Genomic DNA, 27,458 nt, shown 5'->3' with positions numbered 1-27,458 from the left:
GTGACAACTTTTAGACATGCCAGCAAAGCTGGCTGGGGAATTTTGGGAATTGAAGTCCACAAGTCCTAAAGTTGTCAAGGTTGGAGACCCTGCTCTGTGCTCTTCATGCAGGAGTGGAAGTGAGGAGCCAAAGAAAAGCAGGGCCTAGCGACAAGGCTGATTGCCTCCCTAGATCTATTGCATTTGGTAAACTTGAACTGCAACAGCTGCTGTAGCTTCAGGATTCCTTTTCCTGGGGCTTAAGTGTCATTTCAGTGCTCAGCTCAATTACTCAGCCCTAGGATAGAGACAGATTAAAGAAGCTGCCTTGGCTAGAAAACTTAAAACATAGTTTTTAAACACTGGACTTGTCCATCAATATACTCCTGTTTGTATTTATAATAATATAATAATAAATTTATTGTCATTGTCAAAACAACAAATTGTCATTGGCAATGAAAGTCGTGTGACACCCAGAGACCAATCCCACCATACATAAAATTTAAAAATAGAATAAAAAATAGAATAAAAAATAGAATAAAATGTCCTACCCACTACAAATTCCCCACCCTGAACCACTCAACCATCTACATGACAAACCGAGTAATATTGTCCAACAGTTCACTGATGGTGACCCTTTAATTCGTTGTTAAGTGTGAGTATAGCTCTGGGATAAAAACTATTCAGGAAACGTGTGGTCCGAGTTCTAGTTGTTCTGTATCTTCTGCCAGAAGGCAACAGTTCAAAGATACTAATACTAATGTACACTGCTATCACTTACTTTGATTATTCAATGTACAGTAGGTCTTGTTGAAAGAAAACCCTAAAGGTTACCAGATTCTGAACCAGAAAATTTATTTTCTGTTGGACCTTTTAGTCTTGGATATTTCTATAGGAGGTTCTGCATATAAGCATCACTCATATTTTTGTTTTTTTATGAATGTAAAGTTTCCAGAAAACTATTCGCATTCTGATACCATTGATTTAACCGTGAACTGGACAGATCCTTTATCATGCAGATTTCTTTGGAACTATCTTTAATAGCCAAGTGCTGCTTGTTACCTTTATAGCCCTTTGTTCACCTAGCAATGGGATATATTGAACAATGATTGTCAGAAATGAATTTGCCTGCCAGGTTCAGTCATCTGGAAAGTGTCTGCAGGAAATATATCCACAACAGTTTAGGCAGCAGATATTTTTCCATCTTAGCCTCCAACTCTTTGGAACACACTTCCTCCAGACGCAATTCTGTTAGACTTCCACAAGCAACTACTATAAAAATTGTGTTGTTTTAACATCCCTGTGACTCTAGGTGACTCTGCCTATAGCAAGGATGTTAAATTTGATTTCAGGGCTGTGCTTGATCTCGTGTGTGTGTGAAAGAGAGTAGGCATGGCCCGCTCGTTATCATGCATGTCGGGAGAGCCTATGGTCTGCCAGAGAAAACGGTCTCTGGAGCTCCGTTTTCAGATGTGACGGACTCCTGCAACCCTCTGCCAGTCAAAACAAAGCTGTGTTTTCATTGGCAGAGGCACTGCGGGCCAGCCCTTTGCTGTTTCCCGGGTGGCCCTCTGGGCCAGATCTAAGCACCCCATGGGCTAAATCCAGCCTCTGGGCCTTGAGTTTGATATCTCTGACTTATAACAACCATTAACTTGGAAATTTGTATTGTTATTTTTTCTGATTTTGCTTTTTATTGCTGGGTTGTAAATAATAAAATGTGAATAGATACATATTGAGAAACTGACGCTTGATTATTGAGGATGGTAGAAAATATTACATAGCACACTAGAAGATGTTAGATAGGTCAGAAATGTTTTAGTAATCACAATAGACTAATAACTAGAGACACTTTGGCAGAAAATTCTCATGGTTTAGAAAATTATTCCTTGGACAGGTGCCAGCTGATGACAAGGCAACTTCGAATAGCATTGAAAAATTAATTTACTGCTTTGGGGATAGGTAATAAAATTACTGTGGCTTGAAAAAGCTGAGGTAAGAAGCAGGTTTTTTTATTTGACAAATGTAACACAAAGAAGGGTATCTCCAACTCTAGCTTTAATCTAAACAAAATATAATTAGGTAAATATTGATTTCTTATTTATCAAAACATTTTATAATATTTCCAGAAAGGCAAGGAAGGTAAATACAGAAGGTAAATACTCTGGATTCTAAATTTATTTAAAAAATAATGGTATATAGAAAGGTTCATTTTGCAGAGAACAATGAAGATTATGCTCAGGTTTTGCATTCATGTTGGTTAGTTTTCAGATTTAGAATTGCATTTTAGGCCAAGCCAAGATAAGATATTCTTTGCAATTTTTTGTGTGACTGCTGCTGCAAGGGGAATAAAGCAGTGTACTGCAGTTGTATTAATCTTATTTTACAACAGCTTCGGTGCTAGATTAATTATTCTTGGAAGCTTTCCCAAAACTCATCCCTAAATTATTGACGAACCTCTATTAAGTGGGAATGAGTTTACTGTTGTAAGAAGTCCTGGATAAGTGGTTGCCGGATTCCTGTATTGTTTTAAGCCATAATATGATCAGTTTGCCCATAAAATAAGCTTACATTTGAACCAGGTCAGTATGCGGTAATTTTGAATAAACTATAGTATAGTGTCCTGGTTCTGACATAATTTTAATTCATTCACAAACCAATATTTAGAACAAAGAAGAGCTTAATGTGATGTCCAACTTAGCATTCTGTATGAGAATCAGATCACAAGAAAGAGTCTCCTAAATTAGGTCCATCTAATCTAAAATATATAAAGTAGAGTAGAGTAGAGAAGTGTAGGGCAGGGTAGGATAGAGTAGAGTAGGAACCTTGTTGGAAGGAACCTTGTAGATCTTCTAGTCCAACCCCCTGCTTAGGCAGAAATCCCTACACCACTTCAGACAAATGATTATTTTAAAAAAATAGTCTTTATTGGTTATATACAGGGGTGGGCTGCTGCCCAGACCGGGAGGAATGCAGTGGGGTAGCAAAAATGGAGCTCCACCCCAGAGTACACAATTTGCACTGAAAAATGTTGAAAGAAAATGCAGGGCATCCTGCATATGCCACAGCCACAGTGTGGTAGCAAATATTTTGGTAGCCCTTCACTGGTTACATACTTTAAAAAAGACAAACAAAACATATATAACAAAGAAAAAAAGGAGAGAAGAAATAAACAGTTTCCATAACGTAATTGTACATGGTACACATCATAAAAGAAAGAAATAGTAAATGTGACTATATGAGGTTATTTTACAATACATCGAGTTTGTCTGTGATGGCTTATCACTGTGTAGTCAATATACGTATAAATATATAAATATAAATTTATATAATTTGCATTTTCCCTTTTATTCTTTATGTATAGGTTATACAGTATAGTCAATTTTAATCTTCATAGATTTATGATGTTGCGGTCTAATCCTTTCACATATACTGTACAACTAGTTTATCAACCATATTGTTGACTGCTAATTTGCAACTTTAAGATTTAAATAAAAATATTTCAAACTATTTTAGTTTTGTTCATTATTTGTGACATTTTGGATAGTCATCTGTCGATATGTTTACAGTTCCTCTTATCTGTAATATAATAGTTGATCCTTTTGGAATAGTTCTGTTAAAGTTTCAGTTTGATTTTTCTTCTTACTTTTTAACTTTTTACTTTGTAATGTTTCAACCAATTGTACCATCGATCCCAAGTTGTGTAGTAGTCTGATGTGTCTCTATCTTGCAGTTCATACGTACTTCAGACAAATGATTATCCAACATGCAATTAAGAAAGATAACAGAGCCAGGAGAGATACGCCAGTATGAAAGGTGTATATAGCCGGAAGAGAAGAGAATAAAATGGAGTTTCTTTGTTTATGAAATAATGTGTTTGATAAAAGTTATTTGTACTTGCTGAATTTCTACCAGAAACCAGAACAATTTTTAACATGTTTGAAGAAGATTTTTTTATTATTTTTAACTTTTGCCAAGGGACTTTATTCATTGTGAACCTTAGCTTTCCTCACTTCATTTTGCAGGTTCAGATTATTTGCCTTAGTTATGTGCCCCTCTTTCCATATTTTAAAATCTATCTCAGCGTGCTCAACTATGGGAGACAAGCAGCTTTGAACATTGTTTTCCACTAACAGCTGTTGTTCACAAATAAGTTGCTTTGGGCATTTCTGATTAGATGTTGACAACTATAGTTATTTTCCCAAAACACTGAATTCCTGATTATAAGAGAGAAAAACAAACTTTCTTTCCAAAAGCTTTTATCTTGCAGGAAACTAGAACAGTTTTTCTCTTTGGGTTAAGGGATTATGCTTGTGAATGCTTGGTTTTCATCTTCTCTCTGTCTCAGGTCACATTTTATAGATCAGTTCTTGGCTTTAATCAATTTGCTTGATTCCACAGCTCTGCAATATGTAGCTTTCTTCTTAATTATAAATTGTTTATGCCAAAACAGTGTTAAGAAATCTGGAACTGAGAGACATGTTATTAATGTATGGAATTTCCTGTTGGTAATAGACCTAAAGATTTTGCTTCCAGATAATTGGCTTTGCTTCAGTGCCCTCAATCATTGAATAATACTAATTTCTGAAGCTAAAACTAAAGCAATTTTTTTCAGTGTAGGCACCCATACAAATATTTAAAGACAACATTAATTGTATTGGCTCAGTATGATGGAGTTTTACTTCAGCACATCTATAGTGCCAAGTTGAGGAAGATACTGATATGTTTTGGTACAGATACACAATTATTCCACAGAAATAATATTCTGGTTTCAATATAAAAGTTGAACTTACATTTGGATACATTTGGTTATTCACCAGCCCTCTATAGAGTTCTAAAGCTCAGGTAATTGGAGAATGTCCCTGCTTATTAATTTCTAGTAGGTGATTAATTTGTGAAAAAAAAATGGGAATAGCTTCATATTACATATAAAGTCAAATTGTATACGGGAATGATAATTTTGATAGGAATAGCACTTTCCACATGGCATGAAATAGCAGGAAGGGTAGAAGAATGCTGGATTAATGTCAAAACATTGTTGTAATTAACTTTAAGTTATTTTAACTTATCTATCTGGTGGCCAGAAGTTAAAAATGACTTAATGGCACATAATCCATAAGTTAGTCAATAAATCAGTGTCCTAACCAAATTAATGAGCAACTAACTAAATGCATACATGATTTCAGCATAAAGTTCATAATACCATACATAAATAAAAAGAGCTGAAGTTCTTCACAAATCTATTTGTAGCTAGAACAAAATAATGCATACTAAATTACCCACAACATCCTGACTTCACAAGATTGGAAGATCTGATATGACACTGTTAAGATGTGTGCCACAATCTTCCTTCTTACATGTGCCACAATCTTATTCTTATTCTTCTAGAGGGCTTTCCCTTATATTGTTTTACTGAATCTGCTTACAATAATGGTAATCTCTTTTGCTTCAAGATACTTTTACAAAAAGGAGATGAAAAGGCAAAGAATGGAGTCCCCTCTGCTGAGTATGTAAACAGAAGACCCACAGCTAAAATTAGACCAACATCTAACAGCTGTGGCTAAGGGGATCTTTGCACGGGTTCACCTGGTGCACCAATTGCAACCCTACTTGAATCAGGAGGCTCTCTGCACAATCACTCATGCCCTTATCATTTCACAGTTGGATTACTGCAATGCACTCTACAAAGGGCTACCCCTGAAGAGCATTCAGACACTGCAATTGGTTATGGGTGCACCTAGGATAGATAGATAGAAAGATAGATAGATAGATAGATAGATAGATAGATAGATAGATAGATAGATAGATAGATAGATAGATAGATGCCACCAATTTGGCTATAATAAGATGGATTTAAAGAAATTTAAGGTTTATGTCTCTTTAAGAACAGCAACTATTCTTCTTTGCCAATAAAGTTCAGGTTGACTGAAGTTAGACAGAGGCATTTCCAGTTCCAAATTGAAATTGAAGAGTTCTGCTGCACACTGTTCTGTACTATCAGTGTTCCCAAGCTATCCAGTTGTTTTTAAAACAATTATGATGATTTGTGGATTTGATTTGGCAATCAGCAGCATTTCTGTACACACCTTTTAGAACACTGTAACTTGACTTAATTAGATGAGGCATCTTTGGATCAAGTGCTCCAAAGTAGTTTATGAAAACGATCTATTTAGCTAAGCATTGTCAATGAGAACTGGCTTGAGATGAGAGCTATAACCTGAGAGCCTCTGCTTGAAAACTATATGCTCTCTCAGTGACTTACAGCCTTTCCTCTCACTTTGGATGTGCTGCCCCATATGTTTTGTTGTGGTTAGCTCTGCCCCTGCTCCTGCCCCAAGGACTGTGGATGTGGGGGAGACATCCACATGCTGCAGGCCTGTTTTGCGCCCCCCCCCTGTGGAATCTGCTGATGAAGGCTCCTCTGACCAAGAAGACATGAGTGACAGGGAGGAGGAGAGTGTGGCAGACAGCTCAGAAGGAGATCAATTATCTAGCTCCTCCTTGGATTCAGAACAAGAGTTAATGATACAGCCACGCATGCGGAGAGCGATGCATAGGCAACAACAACTGAGAGATTATTATCAAAGAAAATGAGGCCACCTGTGGTTGGGTGGGGCTGTGGTAAGTAGTGAGGCTGCTATAAATAGCAGCCTGTGGGTTTGGCCATTGTGGAGGATTATCTGATCGTTGTGTTTCGTGACTGCTTTACTGACTTTGACTTTTTGTGTGCTGATTTTTCCCCACTTTGAAACTAAACCAGAGCAAAGTGTGTGTCACTTTGTGAAAGAAGAAGGACTGTGAATTGCCTCACAGCTGCAAGCTAAGTATTACAGAACTGATAAGGGACTTGTACAAATTACCAGTTTGTTTGGAGATGAGTGCTCTTTGCTATACCAAAAGAGGGCTTGGTTTAAGTGAATTTTCAGTATAAAGAACATTGTTTTGAATTTTCAAACGTGTGTGTGTCTGAAATTTGTACCTGTGAATTTTTGGGAGGATTCTACCAGAGAGCCCGAGATAACATGTTTAAAGTCCATAAATGGACATTAGTTTAGATGTCTTCAGCATTTTTTACAACGATGTGGCAGAAAAAAAGCTGGGTTAACATTTTTTAATAAAACGCACTTCAAATATTGTTTTATTTAGCATAACATGGTAATTCAGTCAGTTACTTTATTGCAATCTTAGATCAATATAAGAAATGTGCCCAAGAGTCATTTCTAAGCATAAATAAATCTGCCTTAAGAAACTAGTAAATACAATTTGAGATAAAATTAAAATTAATGTATAAATTGTGGTTTGCAAACAGTGCTTGGATTTGTACAGCATGATTTGTATTTGCAAAATGAGTACCGGTAAGTTCCAGCTGCAATTATCCTACTTTTTTTACTTTTATTTTTCATAGTTTCCAATATACACTTTATTTGTACTAGAACAGCACAGTTATTTCTTTGCATTAAAAATGCTCAGTTGTATAAAAGTAAAACTATTATCTTAAAATATAGGTCAGTGATGGTGAATTATTTTGGACTCGGCATGTCAAAAATTTGGAAAATACCATAATTGATTCTGCTAGTTTGTCACGCACACACCTCAACAAGAGAGAAATAATTTTTTACATATTCATTTATTTTTAAAAAATTACAGTTCAATCATGTGCGTAATCCCCAGGATATGTCACAATCCACTTACCTGCAGGCGATGTTCTTTTTCTGTTGACATGTCCCTGTGGCATATCTGAGGCAGGTCTGGGTCACATGAGGCCCTTGTTCTTGAAATAACTTTAGAGAAGGCTCTATTGCGCCCTCTAAGCACTCGCCAATCTTGTCTGATTTTTTTGGGTTCTGGAGCACAGCCCTCTCACGTGAAGGTCACGTGAAGGTCATGCAAAAACACAGCTCATTCTCACATGATCTCCCCAGCCTTCGCAAATCATGTGAGAATGGTGGTGGTGGGTCTTTTGCGAATAGTTGGGTATTGATGAATGTTGGTATTTCACTCAAAATATTGTGTGTCATCTTTGACACTTTTGTCATAGATTCATCATCACTTGGGTCATAGGTTCACCATCTATACTCAAGACCAGTGATGGCAAACCTTTTTTCCCTCGGGTGCCGAAGGTGCATATGCACACACGATCGCACCTGCGCAAGTGCCCACACCCATAATTCAATGCCTGGGGAGAGAAAATTGCCTCTCCTGCCCATCCGGAGGCCCTATGGAGGCCAGAAACAACCCATATCCCAACTTCGGTGGGCCCAGTATGCCCGTTTTTCACCCTTCCCAGACTCCAGAGGTTTCCCATCTCCTTGGAGGCCCTCCAGAAGCTGAAAATGCCCTCCCAGAGCCTCCATGTGAATCGAAAATCAGCTGGCCAGTGTGCACATACGTGCTGGAGCTGAGCTAGGGCAATGGCTCGTGTTCTGGCAGATATGGCTTTTTGTGCCACCTGTGGCACCCATGCCATAGGTTCGCCATTACTGATCTAGGCAATTATATTGCCCAGAGAGCAACCAAATTACTGCCATCAGGCATGGGAGAATTGAGGCACCCCCCCGGGCCTATACAATTTATGTATGGTATGTTTGTGTGAATGTCTGTTTTAATAATGGTTTTTTTTTAAGTTTTAAAAAAATTATTAGATTTGTTATGAATTGTTTCATTGTATGCTGTGAGCCGCCCCGAGTCTACGGAGAGGGGCGGCATACAAATCTAATAAATAAATAAATAAATAAATAAAATAAAATAAATAAATAGATTAAACTTACAAGGTACAGATTACTATGGGGAATACACTGTATGATCATGCTGGCTTAATGTGATTATTTTACTCACACATTCCTGGGGACAAGATTTAGCCACAGAGAAGAAAGCCATGTCATTCTGGCAATATTTTTTTTTTTTAGCAATGAAGACCAGAAGCTCCTTAGCAACCTGGTTTCTCTTACGAATGTGGAAAATCCGTACTCTTCCATTCAGTTTGTTTGTGGTTTTCTGTGTACGTGTAAAGACTGTTAGAAAAACCTGTTCCCAGAATGATAATTAGAAGGGTCGTCCAAGTTTTCGTTAGTTAGTTGACAGCTACAAGGAAACTCAAAACAGGTGTTTCCAACATTTGGCAATTTGTCCCTTAATATTTGGCATGGACTGTTAAGAGCATATCAATTATTGAGATAAGGGATTATGGTAGGGACTACAATTTCCATTTCCTAAAGTAGGATAGATTGGTTCCAAAACACCTGCCTTTAGAAATTGCATGCTACGTTTTTTGTTGTTGTTAAGGTTTTGACCTGGATGAAAGGGTGCATTGCACATTTGTCAACCTTATAACCAATGTAGCAGCAACCCTGACATTAATTGGAAATACTAAGGGAGGGAATCAGCAAGATGGGCCAAGCTCACAAGACCATCCCAGAGTCAGATCTCATCAGACCATAGGTTGCTCTACTCAGGTCTTTCCATTCAGCCAATTTGACCTGTGCTTCTTGACCAATTACGATATACATGTTTTATATCCGTAAAATGAGTCAGTCTTTGCTTCCTGATGACTGCTTGGACAGGTCCCTACAGGGGAGGTTTTCTTAGCAGGTTTTCAGACTTGGTTTGCTATTGTCTCATTTCCAGAGCTAAGAGAGTGACTGGCTCATGATCGTCCAGCTGCATTTAGACCTAACACAGGACTTGAACTCACATTTCCACTATTTCTAGCCTGGTGCCTTAATTACTGTAATAAACTGTCTTTCCCTGGATAATAATACTGTACTGAAACCTATCTTGCAGGTTTTTAAAAATTATTCTTGTTCTTTTAAATTTTATTATACATTCATTAGGTAAGGATGTGCAAAATATGATTTGTTCCCCTCCTAGATTATGTTATCTGGCTACACTGAGGGTAGTTTTCTGAAAACTGATCCCCTGAACAGAAAAAAGTGGCTTTGTAAATATGGTGCCTTGGTGATGGGTTTGACAAATGATTAGTTTCAAGCTTCTTAGGTGACACAGTATTTGGTTTCCCATTTCTGTCTATTGCTGTGGAACCACCTTGCTTTCTCTATTTCTTGATCTGAAAAAGGTCCATGGGAGGATTTTCTTCAAATTGAGAGGCTGGGCGATTCTCGACGGGCCGACATTTGCGGTGGCAGGGAGGGGCGAGAACACCGCCTCCCAGCTAAGGCAGCAATCGAGGTGTTTCATCGGGCCGTGGAGAAAACACCGCTGGCCCGATGTTCCCGACAGCTGGGAGGGGCGAGAACACCGCCTCCCAGTTGGGCGTGCCCGCGCAGAGCGTGGGCATGCCCACATGCTGCTATTGCAGTAAAAAGTGGTTTTCATCAGGCCGGGTAAAAACGCTGCCGGCCTGACATTCCTTGCAGCTGGGAGGGGCGAGGCACCGCCTCCCAGCTGATAGCTGATTCGCCCAGTGCGGGAGCTCCCTCGAGCCGTAATCGGCTCACAAGGGCTGCCGGGAGTGAGGGGAAGGGTTTACAGGCCTATTTTACTTCTCGCCCTTTGCTCCCAGCACGCCTCCTGATCGGTCACCCACCCACCCTCCGCTCTATCCAGGGTGTCTTTCAGAGGTCGCCCATTGGGGGCCGAGAAGGAATTTTTTGCAATCTAGTAATTTTATTGCAGACTGTTTTTTCGCCTTCTCCATCCTGGTCAGGTGTGAGGTTTTAAAGGGCTAGGGGGTGTATCGGTTTGTAAATAGGTTGATTGGGAATTTACTTTATTATTGGTCACTATTGGCAGAAACGGGGAGGAAAGGGTGTCAGTAGCAACTGTGTGTTCTCCCTTGGGCATCTTTTAAAAGGTGATGGGCTCCTTCATCACACAACTCATGCTTTCTCCCCGGACGGAGCGGTGGGAAGGAAGAGTGCTTGGGGCTCATCTACGTCACTTCCAGTTCTGGGTCATGGAGGTGAGCCTTCCCACATGATGGGCGTGGCTGTCATGTTTGGGTGAAGGCATGGCACACTTCACTCTTACCAAGCAAGGAGTTCGCCCATTAGTTGCCCAGGTATGTTGTGTTCAGGTATTCCGCTCCATTTAGGTCCCTCTGCAGGTCTCTTTCTGTAATCAATAAAGTGACCCATTTTCATCCAGCTCTTGTGTTTGAGTGTTCATTCTCTGTTTTCCATTTGAAAAGAGTTGAAATGTGACAAGCGGAGAGACATTCATGCATGGCCTATGCTGGGCTTTTCCTATCATGGCTAAATGCTAATTCTCCTCTCTTGCTTGAATTTTGGTTCCCATTAATCTTAGCATTGGCTGATAGAGCTACCCGTTGAAGGATTTCCGCAGTAACAGAGCCAAAATCTTTCAACCTTCAGAGATGACAGAGTCTTCTCGGCAGGAGGCAAAAGCTTGCTACCTTTCCCACTGAGTTTCTATGAAAACCAATAAAGAATATTGCAAATGGCAACCACATGATCACAGGGCACAAGCCGTGCATAAGTGCAGCAGTGTGCTTTCCGTCCCCTGTCCTAATGTTTCTCTCTTGCTAGTATCATGTATATAAACATTGTTAGATCTTTGTATACTACCAATACGTACTTGACAAAACAAATAAAAATAAATTAAAAATAAAAAAATAACTGGTTGTAAGTGCAACAGTTGACAAGAACCCAGATTGCAATCATGTCATGGGTCACAGCAGGAGTACTGGGCAAAATTATGAAATGTCCAGTAGTGCTTGATAAAGTAGTGCTTTTCATCCTTTCCAGAGTTGTTTTAATTCCAGACTGCCATTAAATAAACAATTGTAAGTCAAGGGCTCGGTGTATAAGAAATGTTATAGCTTCTTGCCAATTTTCACTTTATAGAATTCTTGGGGCAGAGAGAAGGACTCACAATAATTGAAGGTATATTTAATTAAGTTGATCAAATAGTAGTTGTTTCTGCCCTCTCTGATAATAGCTTTTTTCCCAAGCGGACACCAGACCTTTATTTCAGAATTATTTTTCTTTCCTCCTCCTTTTTAAAAGTCATATCAGAGAGTTCATTTTAGGTTTGAATGGATTTTGCCAGGCTGGGCTTGTGGATAGTCAGATAATTACTTAGTGGAATATTAGAAGCATGGAATTCTACTAGGCTATTAAAATCAGAATTGTTTCTTCTGAAAAAGGTGCTTAGTACTGAGGGCATTGCCTGAAGCAGTCACTGAATCCTTTTGAAAATTAACAGTTTAAAAATGTGATTTTCTGAACAACAAATTATTCATTAATCAGTGATCATGTGCATTCAAGTGGATATAAATGCCACTTTGTACAGAAGCTACAATGTCTGATTAATGATGGTTGCTGAGAAAAATTGTTAAATAGAAAACATATTGTCTGCTTTTTATCTGTGCTTGTACTGTCCTTCCTCCAACATTTTCTGTAGAACAGGATCTTTTTAGTAATGGATAACTAATTGAGGTTCATATATGGTCAGAACCATAATTTGTTAAATAGTGCTAATTATATCATGAGAAAAGCAGGGAAAAGGAAGTTGAACAATTGGCTTAAGTGGCTCTATTATAACATTATTTCACTGGGTTCATGTTACCAGTTATCCCAAACCTATAATCTACCAGATTATTCCACAATTAATTAGAAATCAATTTTATACATTTCATTGACAGTAATTGATGAAATAGATTAACAGCATTAAGGGATAGTATGTAGAAATGTATTCCCTTAAGTACAAATTGGGATTTTTATTTATTTATTCATTCATTCATTCATTCATTCATTCATTCATTCATTCATTCATTTGTCCAATACACAAATACATAGGAAGAAAAATAGACATGTAGTCATATATATAAGGGTAAAGTGAACTTGGAGGAGAGGATATATGAAAGAAAGAAAATATATATGATAAGTGAGAGAAAGGAAAGACAATTGGACAGGGGAACGAAAGGCACACCAGTGCACTTATGTACGCCCCTTTTACTTGTTATCTCACTTTTCCTTTAAAGATGTTAGATTGATATACAAGGCAGGTTCAAAATAATAATTCTGTGAGAAGAAATATGCATAGAGGAGTAGAAACAAACCTGTCAGAATGCCATTATGCAACCAAAACCCTACCCTTTGTTTTAAGTGTACCCATAAAAAGGAAGCAAGGTTTTGAATGCATAGTTGGAATTACAATCGTAACTTTTTTTGACCATGCATTTGCTTGTAAAGTAGGTTAGAGTGAGGGAATATATTTGATCCAAGTGTTTGCCCCATTAAGCAGATCAGACCAGGAAATCAATTCTACGGAAAGGCTAAAACTACTTTGGTTAAGATTGGTTATAATAACATTATCTTGCAAGGCTGCTTGTATAATGCCACTTTTTTCTCCTTATAGGTTAGTGAATTAGGGAAAGTGCCTGGGAGAGCCACTTCCAGTCTCTGTTGTTGTCATTGTTACCAGGACACTCTACACTGGTTTCAGTGGAGTTTACATAGCTCCGTTAAGGTCATTTTCCTTACTCTGTACAGTGATTGACCAAAATCAGATCTTTTTGATACTCTGCAAGCAAGTGAGCTCCACCACTAAGCGCAAGACTGGTTGTGCTGTAGCTTCTCGCTTCCTTCTCATAGGCCAGTGAATCAGGGATGTGTCCAAGTGAGCTTCTTCAATGTTATCACGTGGTTCTGAACTTTAAAAAGTTGAGCCGGGGTGGCGCAGCAGGTAGAGTGCTGTACTGCAGGCCGCTGAAGCTGACTGTAGATCTGAAGGTCAGCGGTTCAAATCTCATCACCGGCTCAAGGTTGACTCAGCCTTCCATCCTTCCGAGGTGGGTAAAATTAGGACCCGGATTGTGGTGGCAATAGCCTAGCTCTGTTAAAAAGTGCTATTGTTAACATGTTGTAAGCCGCCCTGAGTCTAAGGAGAAGGGAGGCATAAAAATCAAATAGATAGATAGATAGATAGATAGATAGATAGATAGATAGATAGACAGACAGACAGACAGACAGACAGACAGACAGATAAATAAAAAAACCAATCCTTTAGCTTCTTTTGACATGACAATATTTCCTGCATTTCTCTGTCCTTATTCCTTATACTCATGATGGCGAATCTATGGCACCTGTGCAGGAAGTGGCATGCAGAGGCTTCTCTCCGGGCACACGAGCTGTCGCCTGTTCCTCTTCCAGGTTCCAGTGCACTGGCCAGCTGGTCATCTCATGTGCGTACTGGCCAGAAACCAGAAGACCAGGTGGCAGGTGCACATGCTTGTGCCGGAAACCGGAAGATCATCATCCCGGCGTGTGCATGGGCACCGGGACTGCTGCTCTTTTGGTTTCTGGCACACCCTTGTGTGTGCTCTCATTTCAGCATTTGGTACTGAAAAAGTTTGCCAACACTGCTGTACATTAGTCATTAATAAAGTTCACAATCAAGTGGGAGTTAGACGCTGGGTCTTCCTTGTCTTGTTCTGATGCCTTAATTGCTACACCATTGGTATAAGAATGAGAGACAGTGATGGATTGGGAGAAGGTGGGAGATAAAGCAGATGAAACAGAATATTATTCTTTCTCTTTCGCTCTGAGTGTCCATCCCAATATTGCGGCATGATTTTAAAGGAAAAAATAATAATTATCTGTGGCTCTTGTCAGTGGCTACCACTGTATGTATCCTATGTCATCAAGAGAGATATGTGGTATATAAAATTTGTTTCATAGTTTCTAATCTGACTTGTGCACCTCTCTTTCCTTATCCTAGAATTCTTAGGGCAATGATGGCGAACCTTTTTTTCCTTGGGTGCCAAAAGAGCATAGGCATGCGCTATTGCACATAATTCAATGCCTGGGGAGGGCAAAAAGAAGCTTTTTTAAAAGTCCAGAGGCCCTCTGGAGGCTGGAAATGGCCTGTTTTCCAACTTCTGGTGGGCCCAGTAGGCTTGTGTTTTGCCCTCCCCAGGCTCCAAAAGCTTCCCTGGAGCTGGGGGAGGTTCTCTGGAAGCCAAAAACACCCTCCCAGAGCCTCTATATGAGCCAAAAATCAGCTGGCTGGCACACACATGCATGTTGGAGCTGAGCTGGGGAAACAGCTCGCGTGCCAGCAGATATGGCTCCGCATGCCACCTGTGGCACCCGTGCCATAGGTTCGCCATCACTGGCTTAGGGAGAAAAATGTCCATTAGATAAAGCAAGTGAAACAGGGTAGAAACTTCAGTATTTGATCAAATAATACATACAGGTAGTTTTGATCTGTTCTACAATGTGTGCAGTTGTTTGATACAGCAATACAGTGATCCCTCGATCTTTGCGATCTCGATCTTCGCGAAACGCTATATCGCGATTTTTCAAAAAATATTAATTAAAAATATTTTCCCACCCGATGACGTCACTCTCTTCCTTTCTCGTCTTTCTTTCTCTCTCTCTTTCTCTATCTTGCTTCTTCCTGTCTCACACTCTCTTCCTCCCTCTCTCATCTCTTTCTTTCCTTCTCTCTCTTTCTCTATCTCTCCCCCTCTTGCTCTCAAGCGGCGGGCGGGTGGCGGGCGGGCGGCGGGCGAGCGGCGGGCGAGCGGCGGGCGGGCAGCAGCGAGGAGCCGAAGATCGGGGTTTCCCCTTTGCGTGGGCGGCGGGGAAGACCCAGGGAAGGCCGCCCAGCAGCTGATCTGCACCGCAGCGCCGCAGCAGCAAGGAGCCGAAGATCGGGGTTTTCCCTTTGCGCGGGCGGTGGGGAAACCCTGATCTTCGGCTCCTCGCTGCTGCCGTGCTGCCGAGCAGATCAGCTGCTGGGCGGCCGAAGGAACCTTCCCTGGGTCTTCCCCGCCGCCCACGCAAACTCCACCATCTGCGCATGCGCGGCCATGGAAAAAGGGCGTGCATGCGCAGATGGTGTTTTTACTTCCGCACCACTACATCGCGAAAAATCGATTATCGCGAGGGGTCTTGGAACGGAACCCTCGCGATAATCGAGGGATCACTGTATTTGAAAATCCTAAAGGAATTATATCAATCAGGAAAGAACAGTGGTTCTCAACTTATGGTGCATGGACTCCTGGTGAGAGGGGCGCAATGTCATCACAGAGGGTCTGCAAAAGTTTGAAGAAATGTTGCCGTTTGAATCTTAAATCATGGTGATCTGTGGCCACAAAAGATATCTAAAGGGGGTGCATGATGAAGAAAAGATTGAGAGCCACCACTTTATGTGAAGATTACTCTGCATATGAACCTGAGAGGAAAAGCAGCAGAAGAGGAGAATGATAATAACAGCAAAATACAGAATAGAATTAATCACAGCTTACATTATAGCGCAATAAAAATAAAATTGATGGTAAGTAAAGTATAAATAATAATTATGTAACAGAGAGATAAATTTCAAAAACAAGTTTTAATTGTACATAGAAACATAGAAACATAGAAGTCTGACGGCAGAAAAAGACCTCATGGTCCATCTAGTCTGCCCTTATACTATTTTCTGTATTTTATCTTAGGATGGATATATGTTTATCCCAGGCATGTTTAAATTCAGTTACTGTGGATTTATCTACCACGTCTGCTGGAAGTTTGTTCCAAGGATCTACTACTCTTTCAGTAAAATAATATTTTCTCATGTTGCTTTTGATCTTTCCCCCAACTAACTTCAGATTGTGTCCCCTTGTTCTTGTGTTCACTTTCCTATTAAAAACACTTCCCTCCTGGACCTTATTTAACCCTTTAACATATTTAAATGTTTCGATCATGTCCCCCCTTTTCCTTCTGTCCTCCAGACTATACAGATTGAGTTCATTAAGTCTTTCCTGATACGTTTTATGCTTAAGACCTTCCACCATTCTTGTAGCCCGTCTTTGGACCCGTTCAATTTTGTCAATATCTTTTTATAGGTGAGGTCTCCAAAACTGAACACAGCATTCCAAATGTACAAATAAACAATACCAAGTATACTTAGATTCTATTAAATTAGACAGTATATTTAATGATGGGGAGAATAAGTGAAAAGGCAAATGTACAATTTCAAGCATGTAAATCAGTACTGGCCATAAGAGTTATTTCTTTCACATACAGATTAGCTAGAATGGGTTTGGTTTCCTATTAATTGAAGAAAGCTGAAAAATGATTGGGTTTTCCATTTTTGCCTTGGGGTTCCTTTCCAGATTATCGTAACCTTAGAAATTGTGAACTCTGTAGGCCTGTCACAATAGAATGGCCTGATCTTGCCAATTTCCGTCCTCTATAACTGGCAACCTGGGTAGTTGATGTTCTTCTTTCTGTGTTTGTAGTAAGTGCTTTTGTAGCTTGCAGGATGTTCTCAGCAGATCTGAAAAGAGATTGGCTGCTGCTTCATGGAAACAGATCTGGGTGGGTAGAGAAGAGCTGTGGGTGGGGAGGTGGAGAAAGTGCTGATCGATCATGTGGCTTCCGCTGCTTCACAGGTGTGCATACATTGTGGTGGTGCTGCTGTAATTAGGTCTGGCCAAAAAAGTGAAAATCGTAAGTGCAGTATCTTTATTCTGCTTCTGGTTTTTTCCCCCCCTACTCCAGGAAGGAAACTAGGTCATTTTGAAAAGTGAGTAGAGTGGAGATCCACATAGAGTTTCTGAACTGTGTCATGTGCTAATTAATGAATTGTTGCACTGAAAGTGGGGGGGGGGGGGGATTGACCAGTTCCTTTTCCCTCAAGGATTTAGGTACTTAATAGAACAGCATATCTGCCCATTCCCAGCTGCTGCTCAAAGCAACTACTGTATTTCATTGATTTCTATGCAGCTATAAGACTATTTCTGAGCAATGCTGCTGGTGCTTCGTTTTGTGGTTAAACAAAGAGTTTTCTGCTTGATGGCAATTGCTGATTTTCTAAAAGTAAAAGCTGCATGCCTTGGTTGAGAGGCCATTCTTTTCTGGCTGTTTCCCCCACTCTGGAAGAAATAAATAATATTTACTTACTTACTTACTTACTTACTTACTTACTTACTTACTTACTTACTTACTTAGTACGTACAATACAATATGAGAGTTTTAGTGGGTATATATAAATATACACATACATGATGAAGGTTATAGAGGAGATACTCATAGTAAAATATATCTATGAAAGAATAGAAAAAAAGATATAGTAATAGAACATATCAATGAAAGAATAGAAGAAGAGATATAGGAATAGAAGAAAGGTAGAAGAAACGATTAAAGATAAATAAGGCAATGGGTCCAGATGGCATCCACCCCAGAGTTCTTAAAGAACTCAGATCTGTCATTGCTACCCCCCTGACTGATTTGTTTAACCAATCCTTGTTAACAGGAGAAGTTCCCGAGGATTGGAGAATGGCCAGTGTTGTGCCTATTCACAAGAAGGGCAGTAGAGAAGAAGCTGGTAACTACAGGCCAGTTAGCTTGACATCAGTTGTAGTTAAAATGATGGAGACTCTACTCAAAAAGAGGATAAATCAGCACCTAAAAAACAATAACTTATTAGACCCAAATCAGCATGGCTTTACTGAAGGCAAATCATGTCAGACTAATCTCATTGATTTCTTTGACTATGTCACAAAGGTGTTGGATGAAGGTGGTGCCGTGGATATTGCCTACCTGGACTTCAGCAAAGCCTTTGATACGGTTCCACATAAAAAGCTGATAGATAAATTAGTGAAGATTGGACTTAATCCCTGGATAGTTCAATGGATTTGCAGCTGGCTGAAGCGTAGACATCAGAGAGTTATTGTTAATGGCGAGTATTCTGAGCAGAGTCAGGTTACAAGCGGTGTGCCACAAGGATCTGTTCTGGGTCCTATTCTTTTTAATATATTTGTGAGTGACATAGGGGAAGGTTTGGTAGGGAAGGTTTGCCTATTTGCCGATGACTCTAAAGTGTGCAATAGGGTTGATATTCCTGGAGGCGTCTGTAATATGGTAAATGATTTAGCTTTACTAGATAAATGGTCTAAGCAATGGAAACTGCAGTTTAATGTTTCCAAATGTAAAATAATGCACTTGGGGAAAAGGAATCCTCAATCTGAGTATTGTATTGGCAGTTCAGTGTTGGCAAATACTTCAAAAGAAAAGGATTTAGGGGTAGTGATTTCTGACAGTCTCAAAATGGGTGAACAGTGCAGTCAGGCGGTAGGGAAAGCAAGTAGGATGCTTGGCTGCATAGCTAGAGGTATAACAAGCAGGAAGAGGGAGATTATGATCCCGCTATATAGAATGCTGGTGAGACCACATTTGGAATACTGTGTTCAGTTCTGGAGACCTCACCTACAAAAAGATATTGACAAAATTGAACGGGTCCAAAGACGGGCTATAAGAATGGTGGAAGGTCTTAAGCATAAAACGTATCAGGAAAGACTTATTGAACTCAATCTGTATAGTCTGGAGGACAGAAGGAAAAGGGGGGACATGATCGAAACATTTAAATATATTAAAGGGTTAAATAAGGTCCAGGAGGGAAGTGTTTTTAATAGGAAAGTGAACACAAGAACAAGGGGACACAATCTGAAGTTAGTTGGGGGAAAGATCAAAAGCAACATGAGAAAATATTATTTTACTGAAAGAGTAGTAGATCCTTGGAACAAACTTCCAGCAGATGTGGTAGATAAATCCACAGTAACTGAATTTAAACATGCCTGGGATAAACATATATCCATCCTAAGATAAAATACAGAAAATAGTATAAGGGCAGACTAGATGGACCATGAGGTCTTTTTCTGCCGTCAGACTTCTATGTTTCTATGTTTCTATGTATAGGAGATATAGGAGAGCAATAGGACAGGGGACGGAAGGTACTCTAGTGCACTTGTACTCGCCCCTTCCTGACCTCTTAAAAATCTGGATAGGTCAACCGTAGATAATCTAAGGGTAAAGTGTTGGGGGTTTGGGGATGACACTATGGAGTCCAGTAATGAGTTCCACGCTTCGACAACTCGGTTACTGAAGTCATATTTTTTACAGTCAAGTTTGGAGCGGTTAATATTAAGTTTAAATCTGTCGTGTGCTCTTGTGTTGTTGTGGTTGAAGCTGAAGTAGTCGCTTACAGGCAGGACATTGACAAATAAACCCTATGTCCTTCTTTTTTGCCAGTTGGTGAATCCCACTTAGGAAAGAGTGAAATCTTTTCATCATAGAAATAATAGAATAACAGAATTATAAAGTACCTTGGAGGTCTTCTACTCCAATCCCTGCTTGGGCAGGAAACCCTACCATTTCAGATCAATGGTTATCCAATCTTTTCTTTAAAACTTCCAGGGTTGGAGTATCCACAACTCCTGGAGGCAAGTGGTTCCAGTGATTAATTGTTCTAACTTTCAGGAAATTTCTTTTTAATTCTAGATTGCTTGTCTCCTTTATTAGTTTCCATCCATTTGTTTATTGTGTTGCCTTTGGGTGCTTTGGAGAATAGATTGACCCCTTCTTCTTTGGGGCAGCACCATAGATATTGGAACATGATCGTCGTCATCATCATCATCATCATCATCACTAAAATATTAACTAAACGCATCCATAACTAGATAGAATTGAAGTGTCAGACAAAAAAAAAAAGTTGGATTGTGAATATGATCACGAAGACCTAAAAAAACAATCCCAAAACAGTTTCTGTCCATGGACATGCTTATCTGTTTTTGCCAATTCAAAATGAAAAATGTTTGCCTTTTGTATGAGAATTGAGGAGTGACACTGAAATTAATGCTATAAATATTCCGGACATCATTATCATTAAAAGATTGTAAAGAATACTGCAGGAGTGTTGAAAATTAGAGAGGAAATAGTTATAAATAATAAAACTGGATAAATGTTAAAATATGGATATGGCTTGCTTAATTGATTTAATATCGGACTTGTTGACATGTGAATGAAGACTATATCTGTGCTTGAAGATTGGAAGAATGTTATTAATGTTCCTCTACACAAAGATAGCAAGAATGCATACAAAAACTACAGGGGGTTGACTTTGTTAGCTGGATTTGAGAAAGTCTTTGGCAAAATTCTCATTGAAAGAAAAACAAGATGTGAGATTGAGCCAAATTTTGAAAGTGTGGCTTTATTAATTGTAGGGGGAACATAGATCATGTTTATATTCTTTAGCCGATAACTAAAAATATGTGAATGTGAGAAAACCTATTTCATATTTTTGGTTTACAGAAAACATATAAAGCAAATATCCTTAAATTATGGAATATTTTGCATGTATATGGAGTGGAAATTGCTTATTGAAAATAATAAAATGGTATATGATGGAAATAAAGTGTACTGCGTAATTTAGTGGAAGTTTCAGCTTTGAGCAAGAAGTAAATAATACCCCTTGGTTTTATTTCTAAATTAATGGGTAAAGTATGGTGGTAGTAAGTTCTGTTTATCAGGGTCATGAACATATTGTACTTTTGTAAGGAGACAATGCCATGTGGTTGAATAAGGAACCAAATTATGTACAGTAAGAATTCAAGCGGTTAGGTGATGCACTAAGGATGAGCCATGGTGGTGCAGTGGTTAGAGTGCAGTACTGCAGGCTACTTCTGCTGATTGCCTGCAGCCTGCAGTTTGGCAGTTCAAATCACACCAGGCTCAAAATTGATTCAGCTTCCAACCTTCCAACAAAGTGGGTCAAACAAAGACCCATATTGTTGGGTGTAATATGCTGATTGTAAACTCCTCAGAGAGGGCTATAATGAGTGAGGAACTGAGACATCTACCCTTGCCTATGTAGTTTTATGTATGGTATGTTTGTGTGTATGCTTTTTAAATAATGGGGTTTTAATGTTAAATTGTTATTTAGACTTTTAATATTAGATTTGTTATTGTTTATTGTTTTATCACTATTGTGAGTCGCCCCGAGTCTTCAGAGAGGGGCTGCATACAAATCTAATAAATAATAATGATAATGATAATGATAATATAATGCACTGTGAATGAATATATAAAATCTAAGTGCAATTACTATTTAACCACATCTGAAAAAAACCTGGCATATTATCACAAGCAAAATAAGCCTATAGGATTAGCTTACCTAGAATAGTTGCTATCAAATAATCTAAAAATTGCTATCAAATAATCTAAAGGCCTGAATGTTATCATAAGGTGAAGGCTAAGAGAATGGGGTGGTGGCTTAATCAAATCAAACAATGATATCCTTTCCAACTGCAGTTTTTAACTCTATTCCTGTGGTGATACCAGGACATTTCTATTTATGTTCCTTTACCTTTGTGTTCTGTAAAACTGAGAAAAAAACATACTGCAGTTCATAAAAAAACAAATAACTACTTTGTTGGTCTTTATATTATAACTTTCTTCAGGATAGTCAGATAGGAGCATTCTAGGTATTGTTATAAGTCCAGTCCAAATTGTACAGATAATGTGTACAGGTTGATCCTGTGTGTTTGTGTGTCTTTGTGTGTATGTGTGTGTGTGTGTGAATCTAGAGTGGTAAATTCTGTTTCTAGTTTTATTAATTGCATAGTGATATTTTGCTTGTGAAAATGTTGTTCTGTGTTCAGATGTTCTTTCAAAATGGCATTTAAAAGTGATGAACCACATTCACTGATAGTAGCAACATGAGCTTTGCATCCTGACCTGTCTTCACTACTTCTTCACTATCCATTCATTTAAAAAATGTAATAGCGGATAATTTAGGACATACGGAAAAAAAGAGTGCTTCTTCTCATAGAGGAATTTCTTACTCCAGGACATACAATAATCACCATTTTAGAAGTCTCTAAAAGTTGTAGAACGGGAGTGGGGTAAGATAATTATTAGGGAAAACAAGACTCAATAACTACTAGCTATTATGGGTGTATGGTATCCTTCCTGAAACTAGAGGAAATATTGTACTGTATTTATAAATTATATATAGGGAATATAACTTGTTTATCATATTCAAGGCTTCCTCAACAAATCTATTTAGCCTGTATGAAAGCCAAATATTGAACTGGAGGTCCATAATCTGCCCTAGTCATCGGGTTTGTGATTTCTTTCTCTCTCCCTCCCTACAGTTTCCATGAAAAATGTACTTTACAACTATCAAAAAGAAAAAAAAAGAAACTCCTGTATGTTTTACATAAATCATCCCAGCAACACAATAGTTTGTGGAGATACAGTACTTGCATATATTGTTTTAATCAACTCTCCTTGTGGGTTTTCTCCCCCACAGTTGCTGAGTAGGAGTTGAATTCTTCAGAATTCCATTTGTGCTTTTGCTTCCAGGAATATCTATCTACCCTAAGGCTTTCTTTCAGCTCTGTTTTCTTCCCTGTCTCATTTTATCATGTAAGTTTCTCTGTGGCAGAATTTTTTGGAATCCGACATGCTTTTCTTTTCCAAAATTCTTCCTTTGACATTTTTTCAAAGGATGAGGCATATTGGAAAGAAATGCTGCAGTAACTGACTCCCCCACCCCTACTGTACCATAGTAGTATATGCTGACTAGGGTAACAGTGGATCTTAGCCAATCCAAGGACCAACCAGAGTGCTTTGCAGAGCTAGTACTCCACTGCTTGGTTTTATATGAAGAAATGCAGACACTTCTTTGTTATTTTGTCAGATGTAGGGAAGGAAGAAATAATATGATGAATACATAGTTATGCTTATACTGTACAGCATTATCAATGTCTCAACTACTATTGTTTGAAAAGTAAAAACAGATCTTCTTTCAGGGTATCAATAGTTCATATATGTAGGATTTACTGCCTCTGAAAAAATAATACATAGGAATCTTTCAATTCAGTAACCAAGCAGGAAATCTCTCTCTAGTGCACTCCATTAACCTAAATCCTATGCACTCCAGTTGTAATAATCTACAGCTCCTAATATTGCCAATTGATTGTTGATAAAATCTACTTTATAGCAAAACTGTCAGATATTTGACTATATTGGACAACTTTTTTTTGGGGGGGGGGAAGGCTCTTCTTAATTTTAATATGTTTCATAAGAATTATAAATTCATTGCTTTCTATAATACAGTAGTACGGGTAGTTTTTGACTTACAACCCAGCATTTCCATTACTAAGCAAGATAGTTAGTTGTTAAGTGAGTTTAGCCTCATTTTACTATCTTTCTTGACACAGTTAAGTGAACCAGTGCTGTTAAGCCGGTAACAAATGAATGCAGTTGTTAAGTTAGTAACACAGTTGTTAACGTGAATCTGACTTCCCCGTTGACTTTGCTTGTCAGAAAGTTACAAAAAGTGATCACATGATCCCAGGACACTGCGACTATCATAAATAATAATAACAACAACAACAATAACAATAATCAACATTTATTTATAATGCCCTTCTAACAAAGGACATAACAGCAAGCCATATATAACGACCAAAGTAAGCAATACACACACTTAACTAAAACGCAACTAATAAAACCACAAAACTTGTTAAAAACCTTCCCAGCCTCTTCAATACATGCCAGTTGCCAAGTGTCTTAATTTTGATCACATGAATCACTTTTTTCAGTGCCATTGTAAAACTTTGAATGGTAACTAAATGAATGGTTGTAAGTCAAGGTCTACCTGTATGTTGTTTGGCAAAATCTTACTTTTAATCTTTTCCTTTGTCCTTTAAAAAAAAAAAATTCTAGTGCAAGATATATAGTCACCTTTGACCCTCTTTCTCTTTTTTTCAGGATTCCACCATGCGTTTCTCAAACCCTGAGAAGTACCACTCATGATTCAGAATGTTCTCTTAACGCCAGAGAGTTGTCACAGTCTAGACAGGGCCACCATCTCAGCAGCTGTGTGGCTGAGCCCATCAACCAATTTGTCGGAGAAATGGACACCCATATGGACTTGCTGACAGAACTCCACCTTCTGGATAAGGTACCTACCCTAGAGCGACTCCGAGCTGCTCAGAAACGCAGGGCTCAGCAGTTGAAGAAATGGGCTCAGTACGAGAAGGAGCTGCAGCACAAGAAGCGGAAGCATGAGAAGAAGAGGAATGTTGCCTGCTCCAAGAAGGTGTCCTTTGAGGCCAGCGTTGCATTGCTGGAAGCTTCGTTAAGGAACGATATTGAGGAAGGTAAGAAATCCTAAAAGTGAAAATTACATGCGCTTTGTAAATCTTAAGCTTGTCTGAAGACATTTCAAGCACCAAGTCAGATATCAAAGTTAATTGTGGTTGTCTACACGAAAGCCAGGTGAACAGCGGCTCGAGAAGGAATCCTTTGATCTTCTAGGTTTGGAAATTGTGTTGCCCACATTTTCTTTTCCTGATGATTACTTATATACATGGCCTAAAGTGTTTTGTTTTCTAGCCCAGATTACTTCCAGTAAGTTTGGAGAAGTTTGTTTCAAGGCTGGCACCATTTGATCTTGAACTGTTTTGTAGACTTTTCCCTAAAGACATACTTTAGTTAGCTCCTATTAGATTCACTAATGAAAGCAGCATATTTTTCCTGTACAATCTTCAAATTGTCTTTCTTCCTGATAGATATACATTTAGCATATGAATTTAATGTGGCTGTGTTCACACAGTGTAGGACCGTGATGTGAACCTATGGCACATGTGCCACAGTGGCACAAGGAGCCATATCTGAGGGCATGCGAGGTGTACCATATATCAGCTCCAGTGTGCTGGACAGCTGATTTTTGCTGTTCCGGAGGGCAGGAGAGATCCTTTTCGCTTTCCCCCAGGCTTCAGGAAAGCCTCCTGAAACCTGAGGATGATGTAAAACAGCCCAATGGCCCAACCGGAAGTTCATTTTCTGAACTTCCAGTTCAGCCATTGGGTCCGTTTTTTGCCATCCACAGGCTCTGAAGGCTTCATTGAACCCCGTGCGCATGAATGGGTGGGCAGCACAGTGGGCTGTGTGCACATGCACATGGGGGAATTGTATTATGGGTATGGGCACACTTGTGCGTGGTATCATGTGTGTGCGTATCCTTTTGCCACCCGAGCAAGAAGGGTTCACCATCACTGGTGTAGGATGTCAGTTAGTAACCCGGCCACAGTAAAATGATACTGTTGAGCAATGATAGAATTGTTTAAGTTTTTAGCTGTGATAAATATTTTTGTCTAACATGCAAAATAGTTTGATGAAATTATTTTCTTGTATTGATTTTTATATTTAGTTCAAATGTACAACAGAAATTAGTCTTGGGTCCATTGGAAATGTTTAAAACGATTGAATAGAAAATGTCATACTTGTTTTTGAATTAAATAGTAAATTGTCAAGGTGCAGTTAAATTTTAGGATTATTCCAGACACTTCCTATTCCTGCTTATAACATTAGGTATAAATCATTAAATTAGGATAATGTCAAGGATAATATGAAGTCAGGCAGTAAAGATTGCAGGTCTGGAAGAAGATTTGGCATATGTAAATAATGTCATTGATACATTAGAGACTGGAAGGCTGAGAGAGGGAAAAAATGGAGGACATGGCAAGTTATGGGGTTATGAAGATTTGGACATGACTTAGCAAATGAATAACTCCAAAAACAGAATACGTCAATGATATACAGTAGTAAATACAATGATGCAGTAAATATAATAAGGAAGTAGAAAATATTATTTGGATATTGTTCATGTACATTTGGGATTTTATTTTATTCAGAATGATTTGTAAAATATCAAGTAACAAAAAAATGAATATGTGTTGTTGTATTAACCCAGAATACATTGAAGAATGCTAAAATATATTTGAAGGATTTGAAAGAGATTAATTTATGCCATTACATTATGAAATTATTGATGTTATCTGCTACGGTTTCAGATCTTGATTTATAAGGTGCAGTGTAAAACGGTTGCCTCAAGGCCTAACTTGACATTCCTTTGATGATTGGTTTTTCAGCTGTGTATCTTGCCTTGCTCTTCAGCTTTGCTTTAAAGCAAAGCTGGTGACGTTTTTATTGCAATGCAGTGCATACGAAGAAGTTGTTTATCTCTTCTCTACCTAGCATGATCCTATCCTTGCTCAGTTACTTCCCCAATGTGTTGAATTTCAGATGTGTTTTACTACAATTGAAGAGTTCTTAGATAGGTTGCTAGTTGTGAATTATGCGGTGGCAGGATTCAATTCTTTTAACAACTGGTCTGTGGACGTAGCTTATTTGGCGTATGGCTAGCTGGTCATTATATTTACTACATGCATGTCTATGTGCATGGGGACTATTCAGAGTAGTATAACAAGTAATATAACAAGTAGAAGATTAAACTAGATATTGTATGAAGTCTCTTCCTTGCTATGATTTCATGGAACCCAATCGCAGAAAAGGAATGCCACATTAAGATTTCTAATATTTGCACAAAACTTTGATGTGTAATTCTTCACTAGACTTTCCCTGATTCTGCCACATATGTTGGACTTTAAATGACAATATTCCTAACCAATGAAAAAAGGGGGGATTCAAAACCACTCACATTAGGGCACATACCGGTATAAGTTTGGGAAAATTTGTTTACACAACTGATCAAAATATAGACAAATTTGGATAGTTAAGGACTACGTGGACAGCATGGTGTGATGAATTTATATGAATAGAAGTATGTTTCACACAGAGGAAAGTTTTTCTTTCCTTCCTGGTAACATTTTTTGTGGGTGGAATATTTGTTTTTATTTTATCTTGTTTCTTTACATG

At 38.7% G+C, this 27,458-nt stretch overlaps 1 protein-coding gene across 1 annotated transcript in view; it reads left to right on the top strand.

Annotated features, from left to right (window-relative positions):
* Nucleotides 1-27,458, top strand: part of PPP1R16B (protein phosphatase 1 regulatory subunit 16B) — a 138,130-nt gene that overhangs the window by 19,073 nt on the left and 91,599 nt on the right. The window contains exon 2 of the mRNA XM_070744782.1: nucleotides 24,507-24,898. Within this exon, the coding sequence (XP_070600883.1) occupies nucleotides 24,652-24,898 (247 nt within the window). The 5' untranslated portion in view covers nucleotides 24,507-24,651. The remainder of the gene's footprint in view (nucleotides 1-24,506; nucleotides 24,899-27,458) is intronic.

This window comes from Erythrolamprus reginae, chromosome 3 (genome assembly GCF_031021105.1).
Source record: "Erythrolamprus reginae isolate rEryReg1 chromosome 3, rEryReg1.hap1, whole genome shotgun sequence".
Classification (NCBI taxonomy): Eukaryota; Metazoa; Chordata; class Lepidosauria; order Squamata; family Dipsadidae; genus Erythrolamprus; species Erythrolamprus reginae.
The sequence above is the reverse complement of the archived record's forward strand: the minus strand, read 5'-3'. Positions and strand labels throughout refer to the sequence as shown.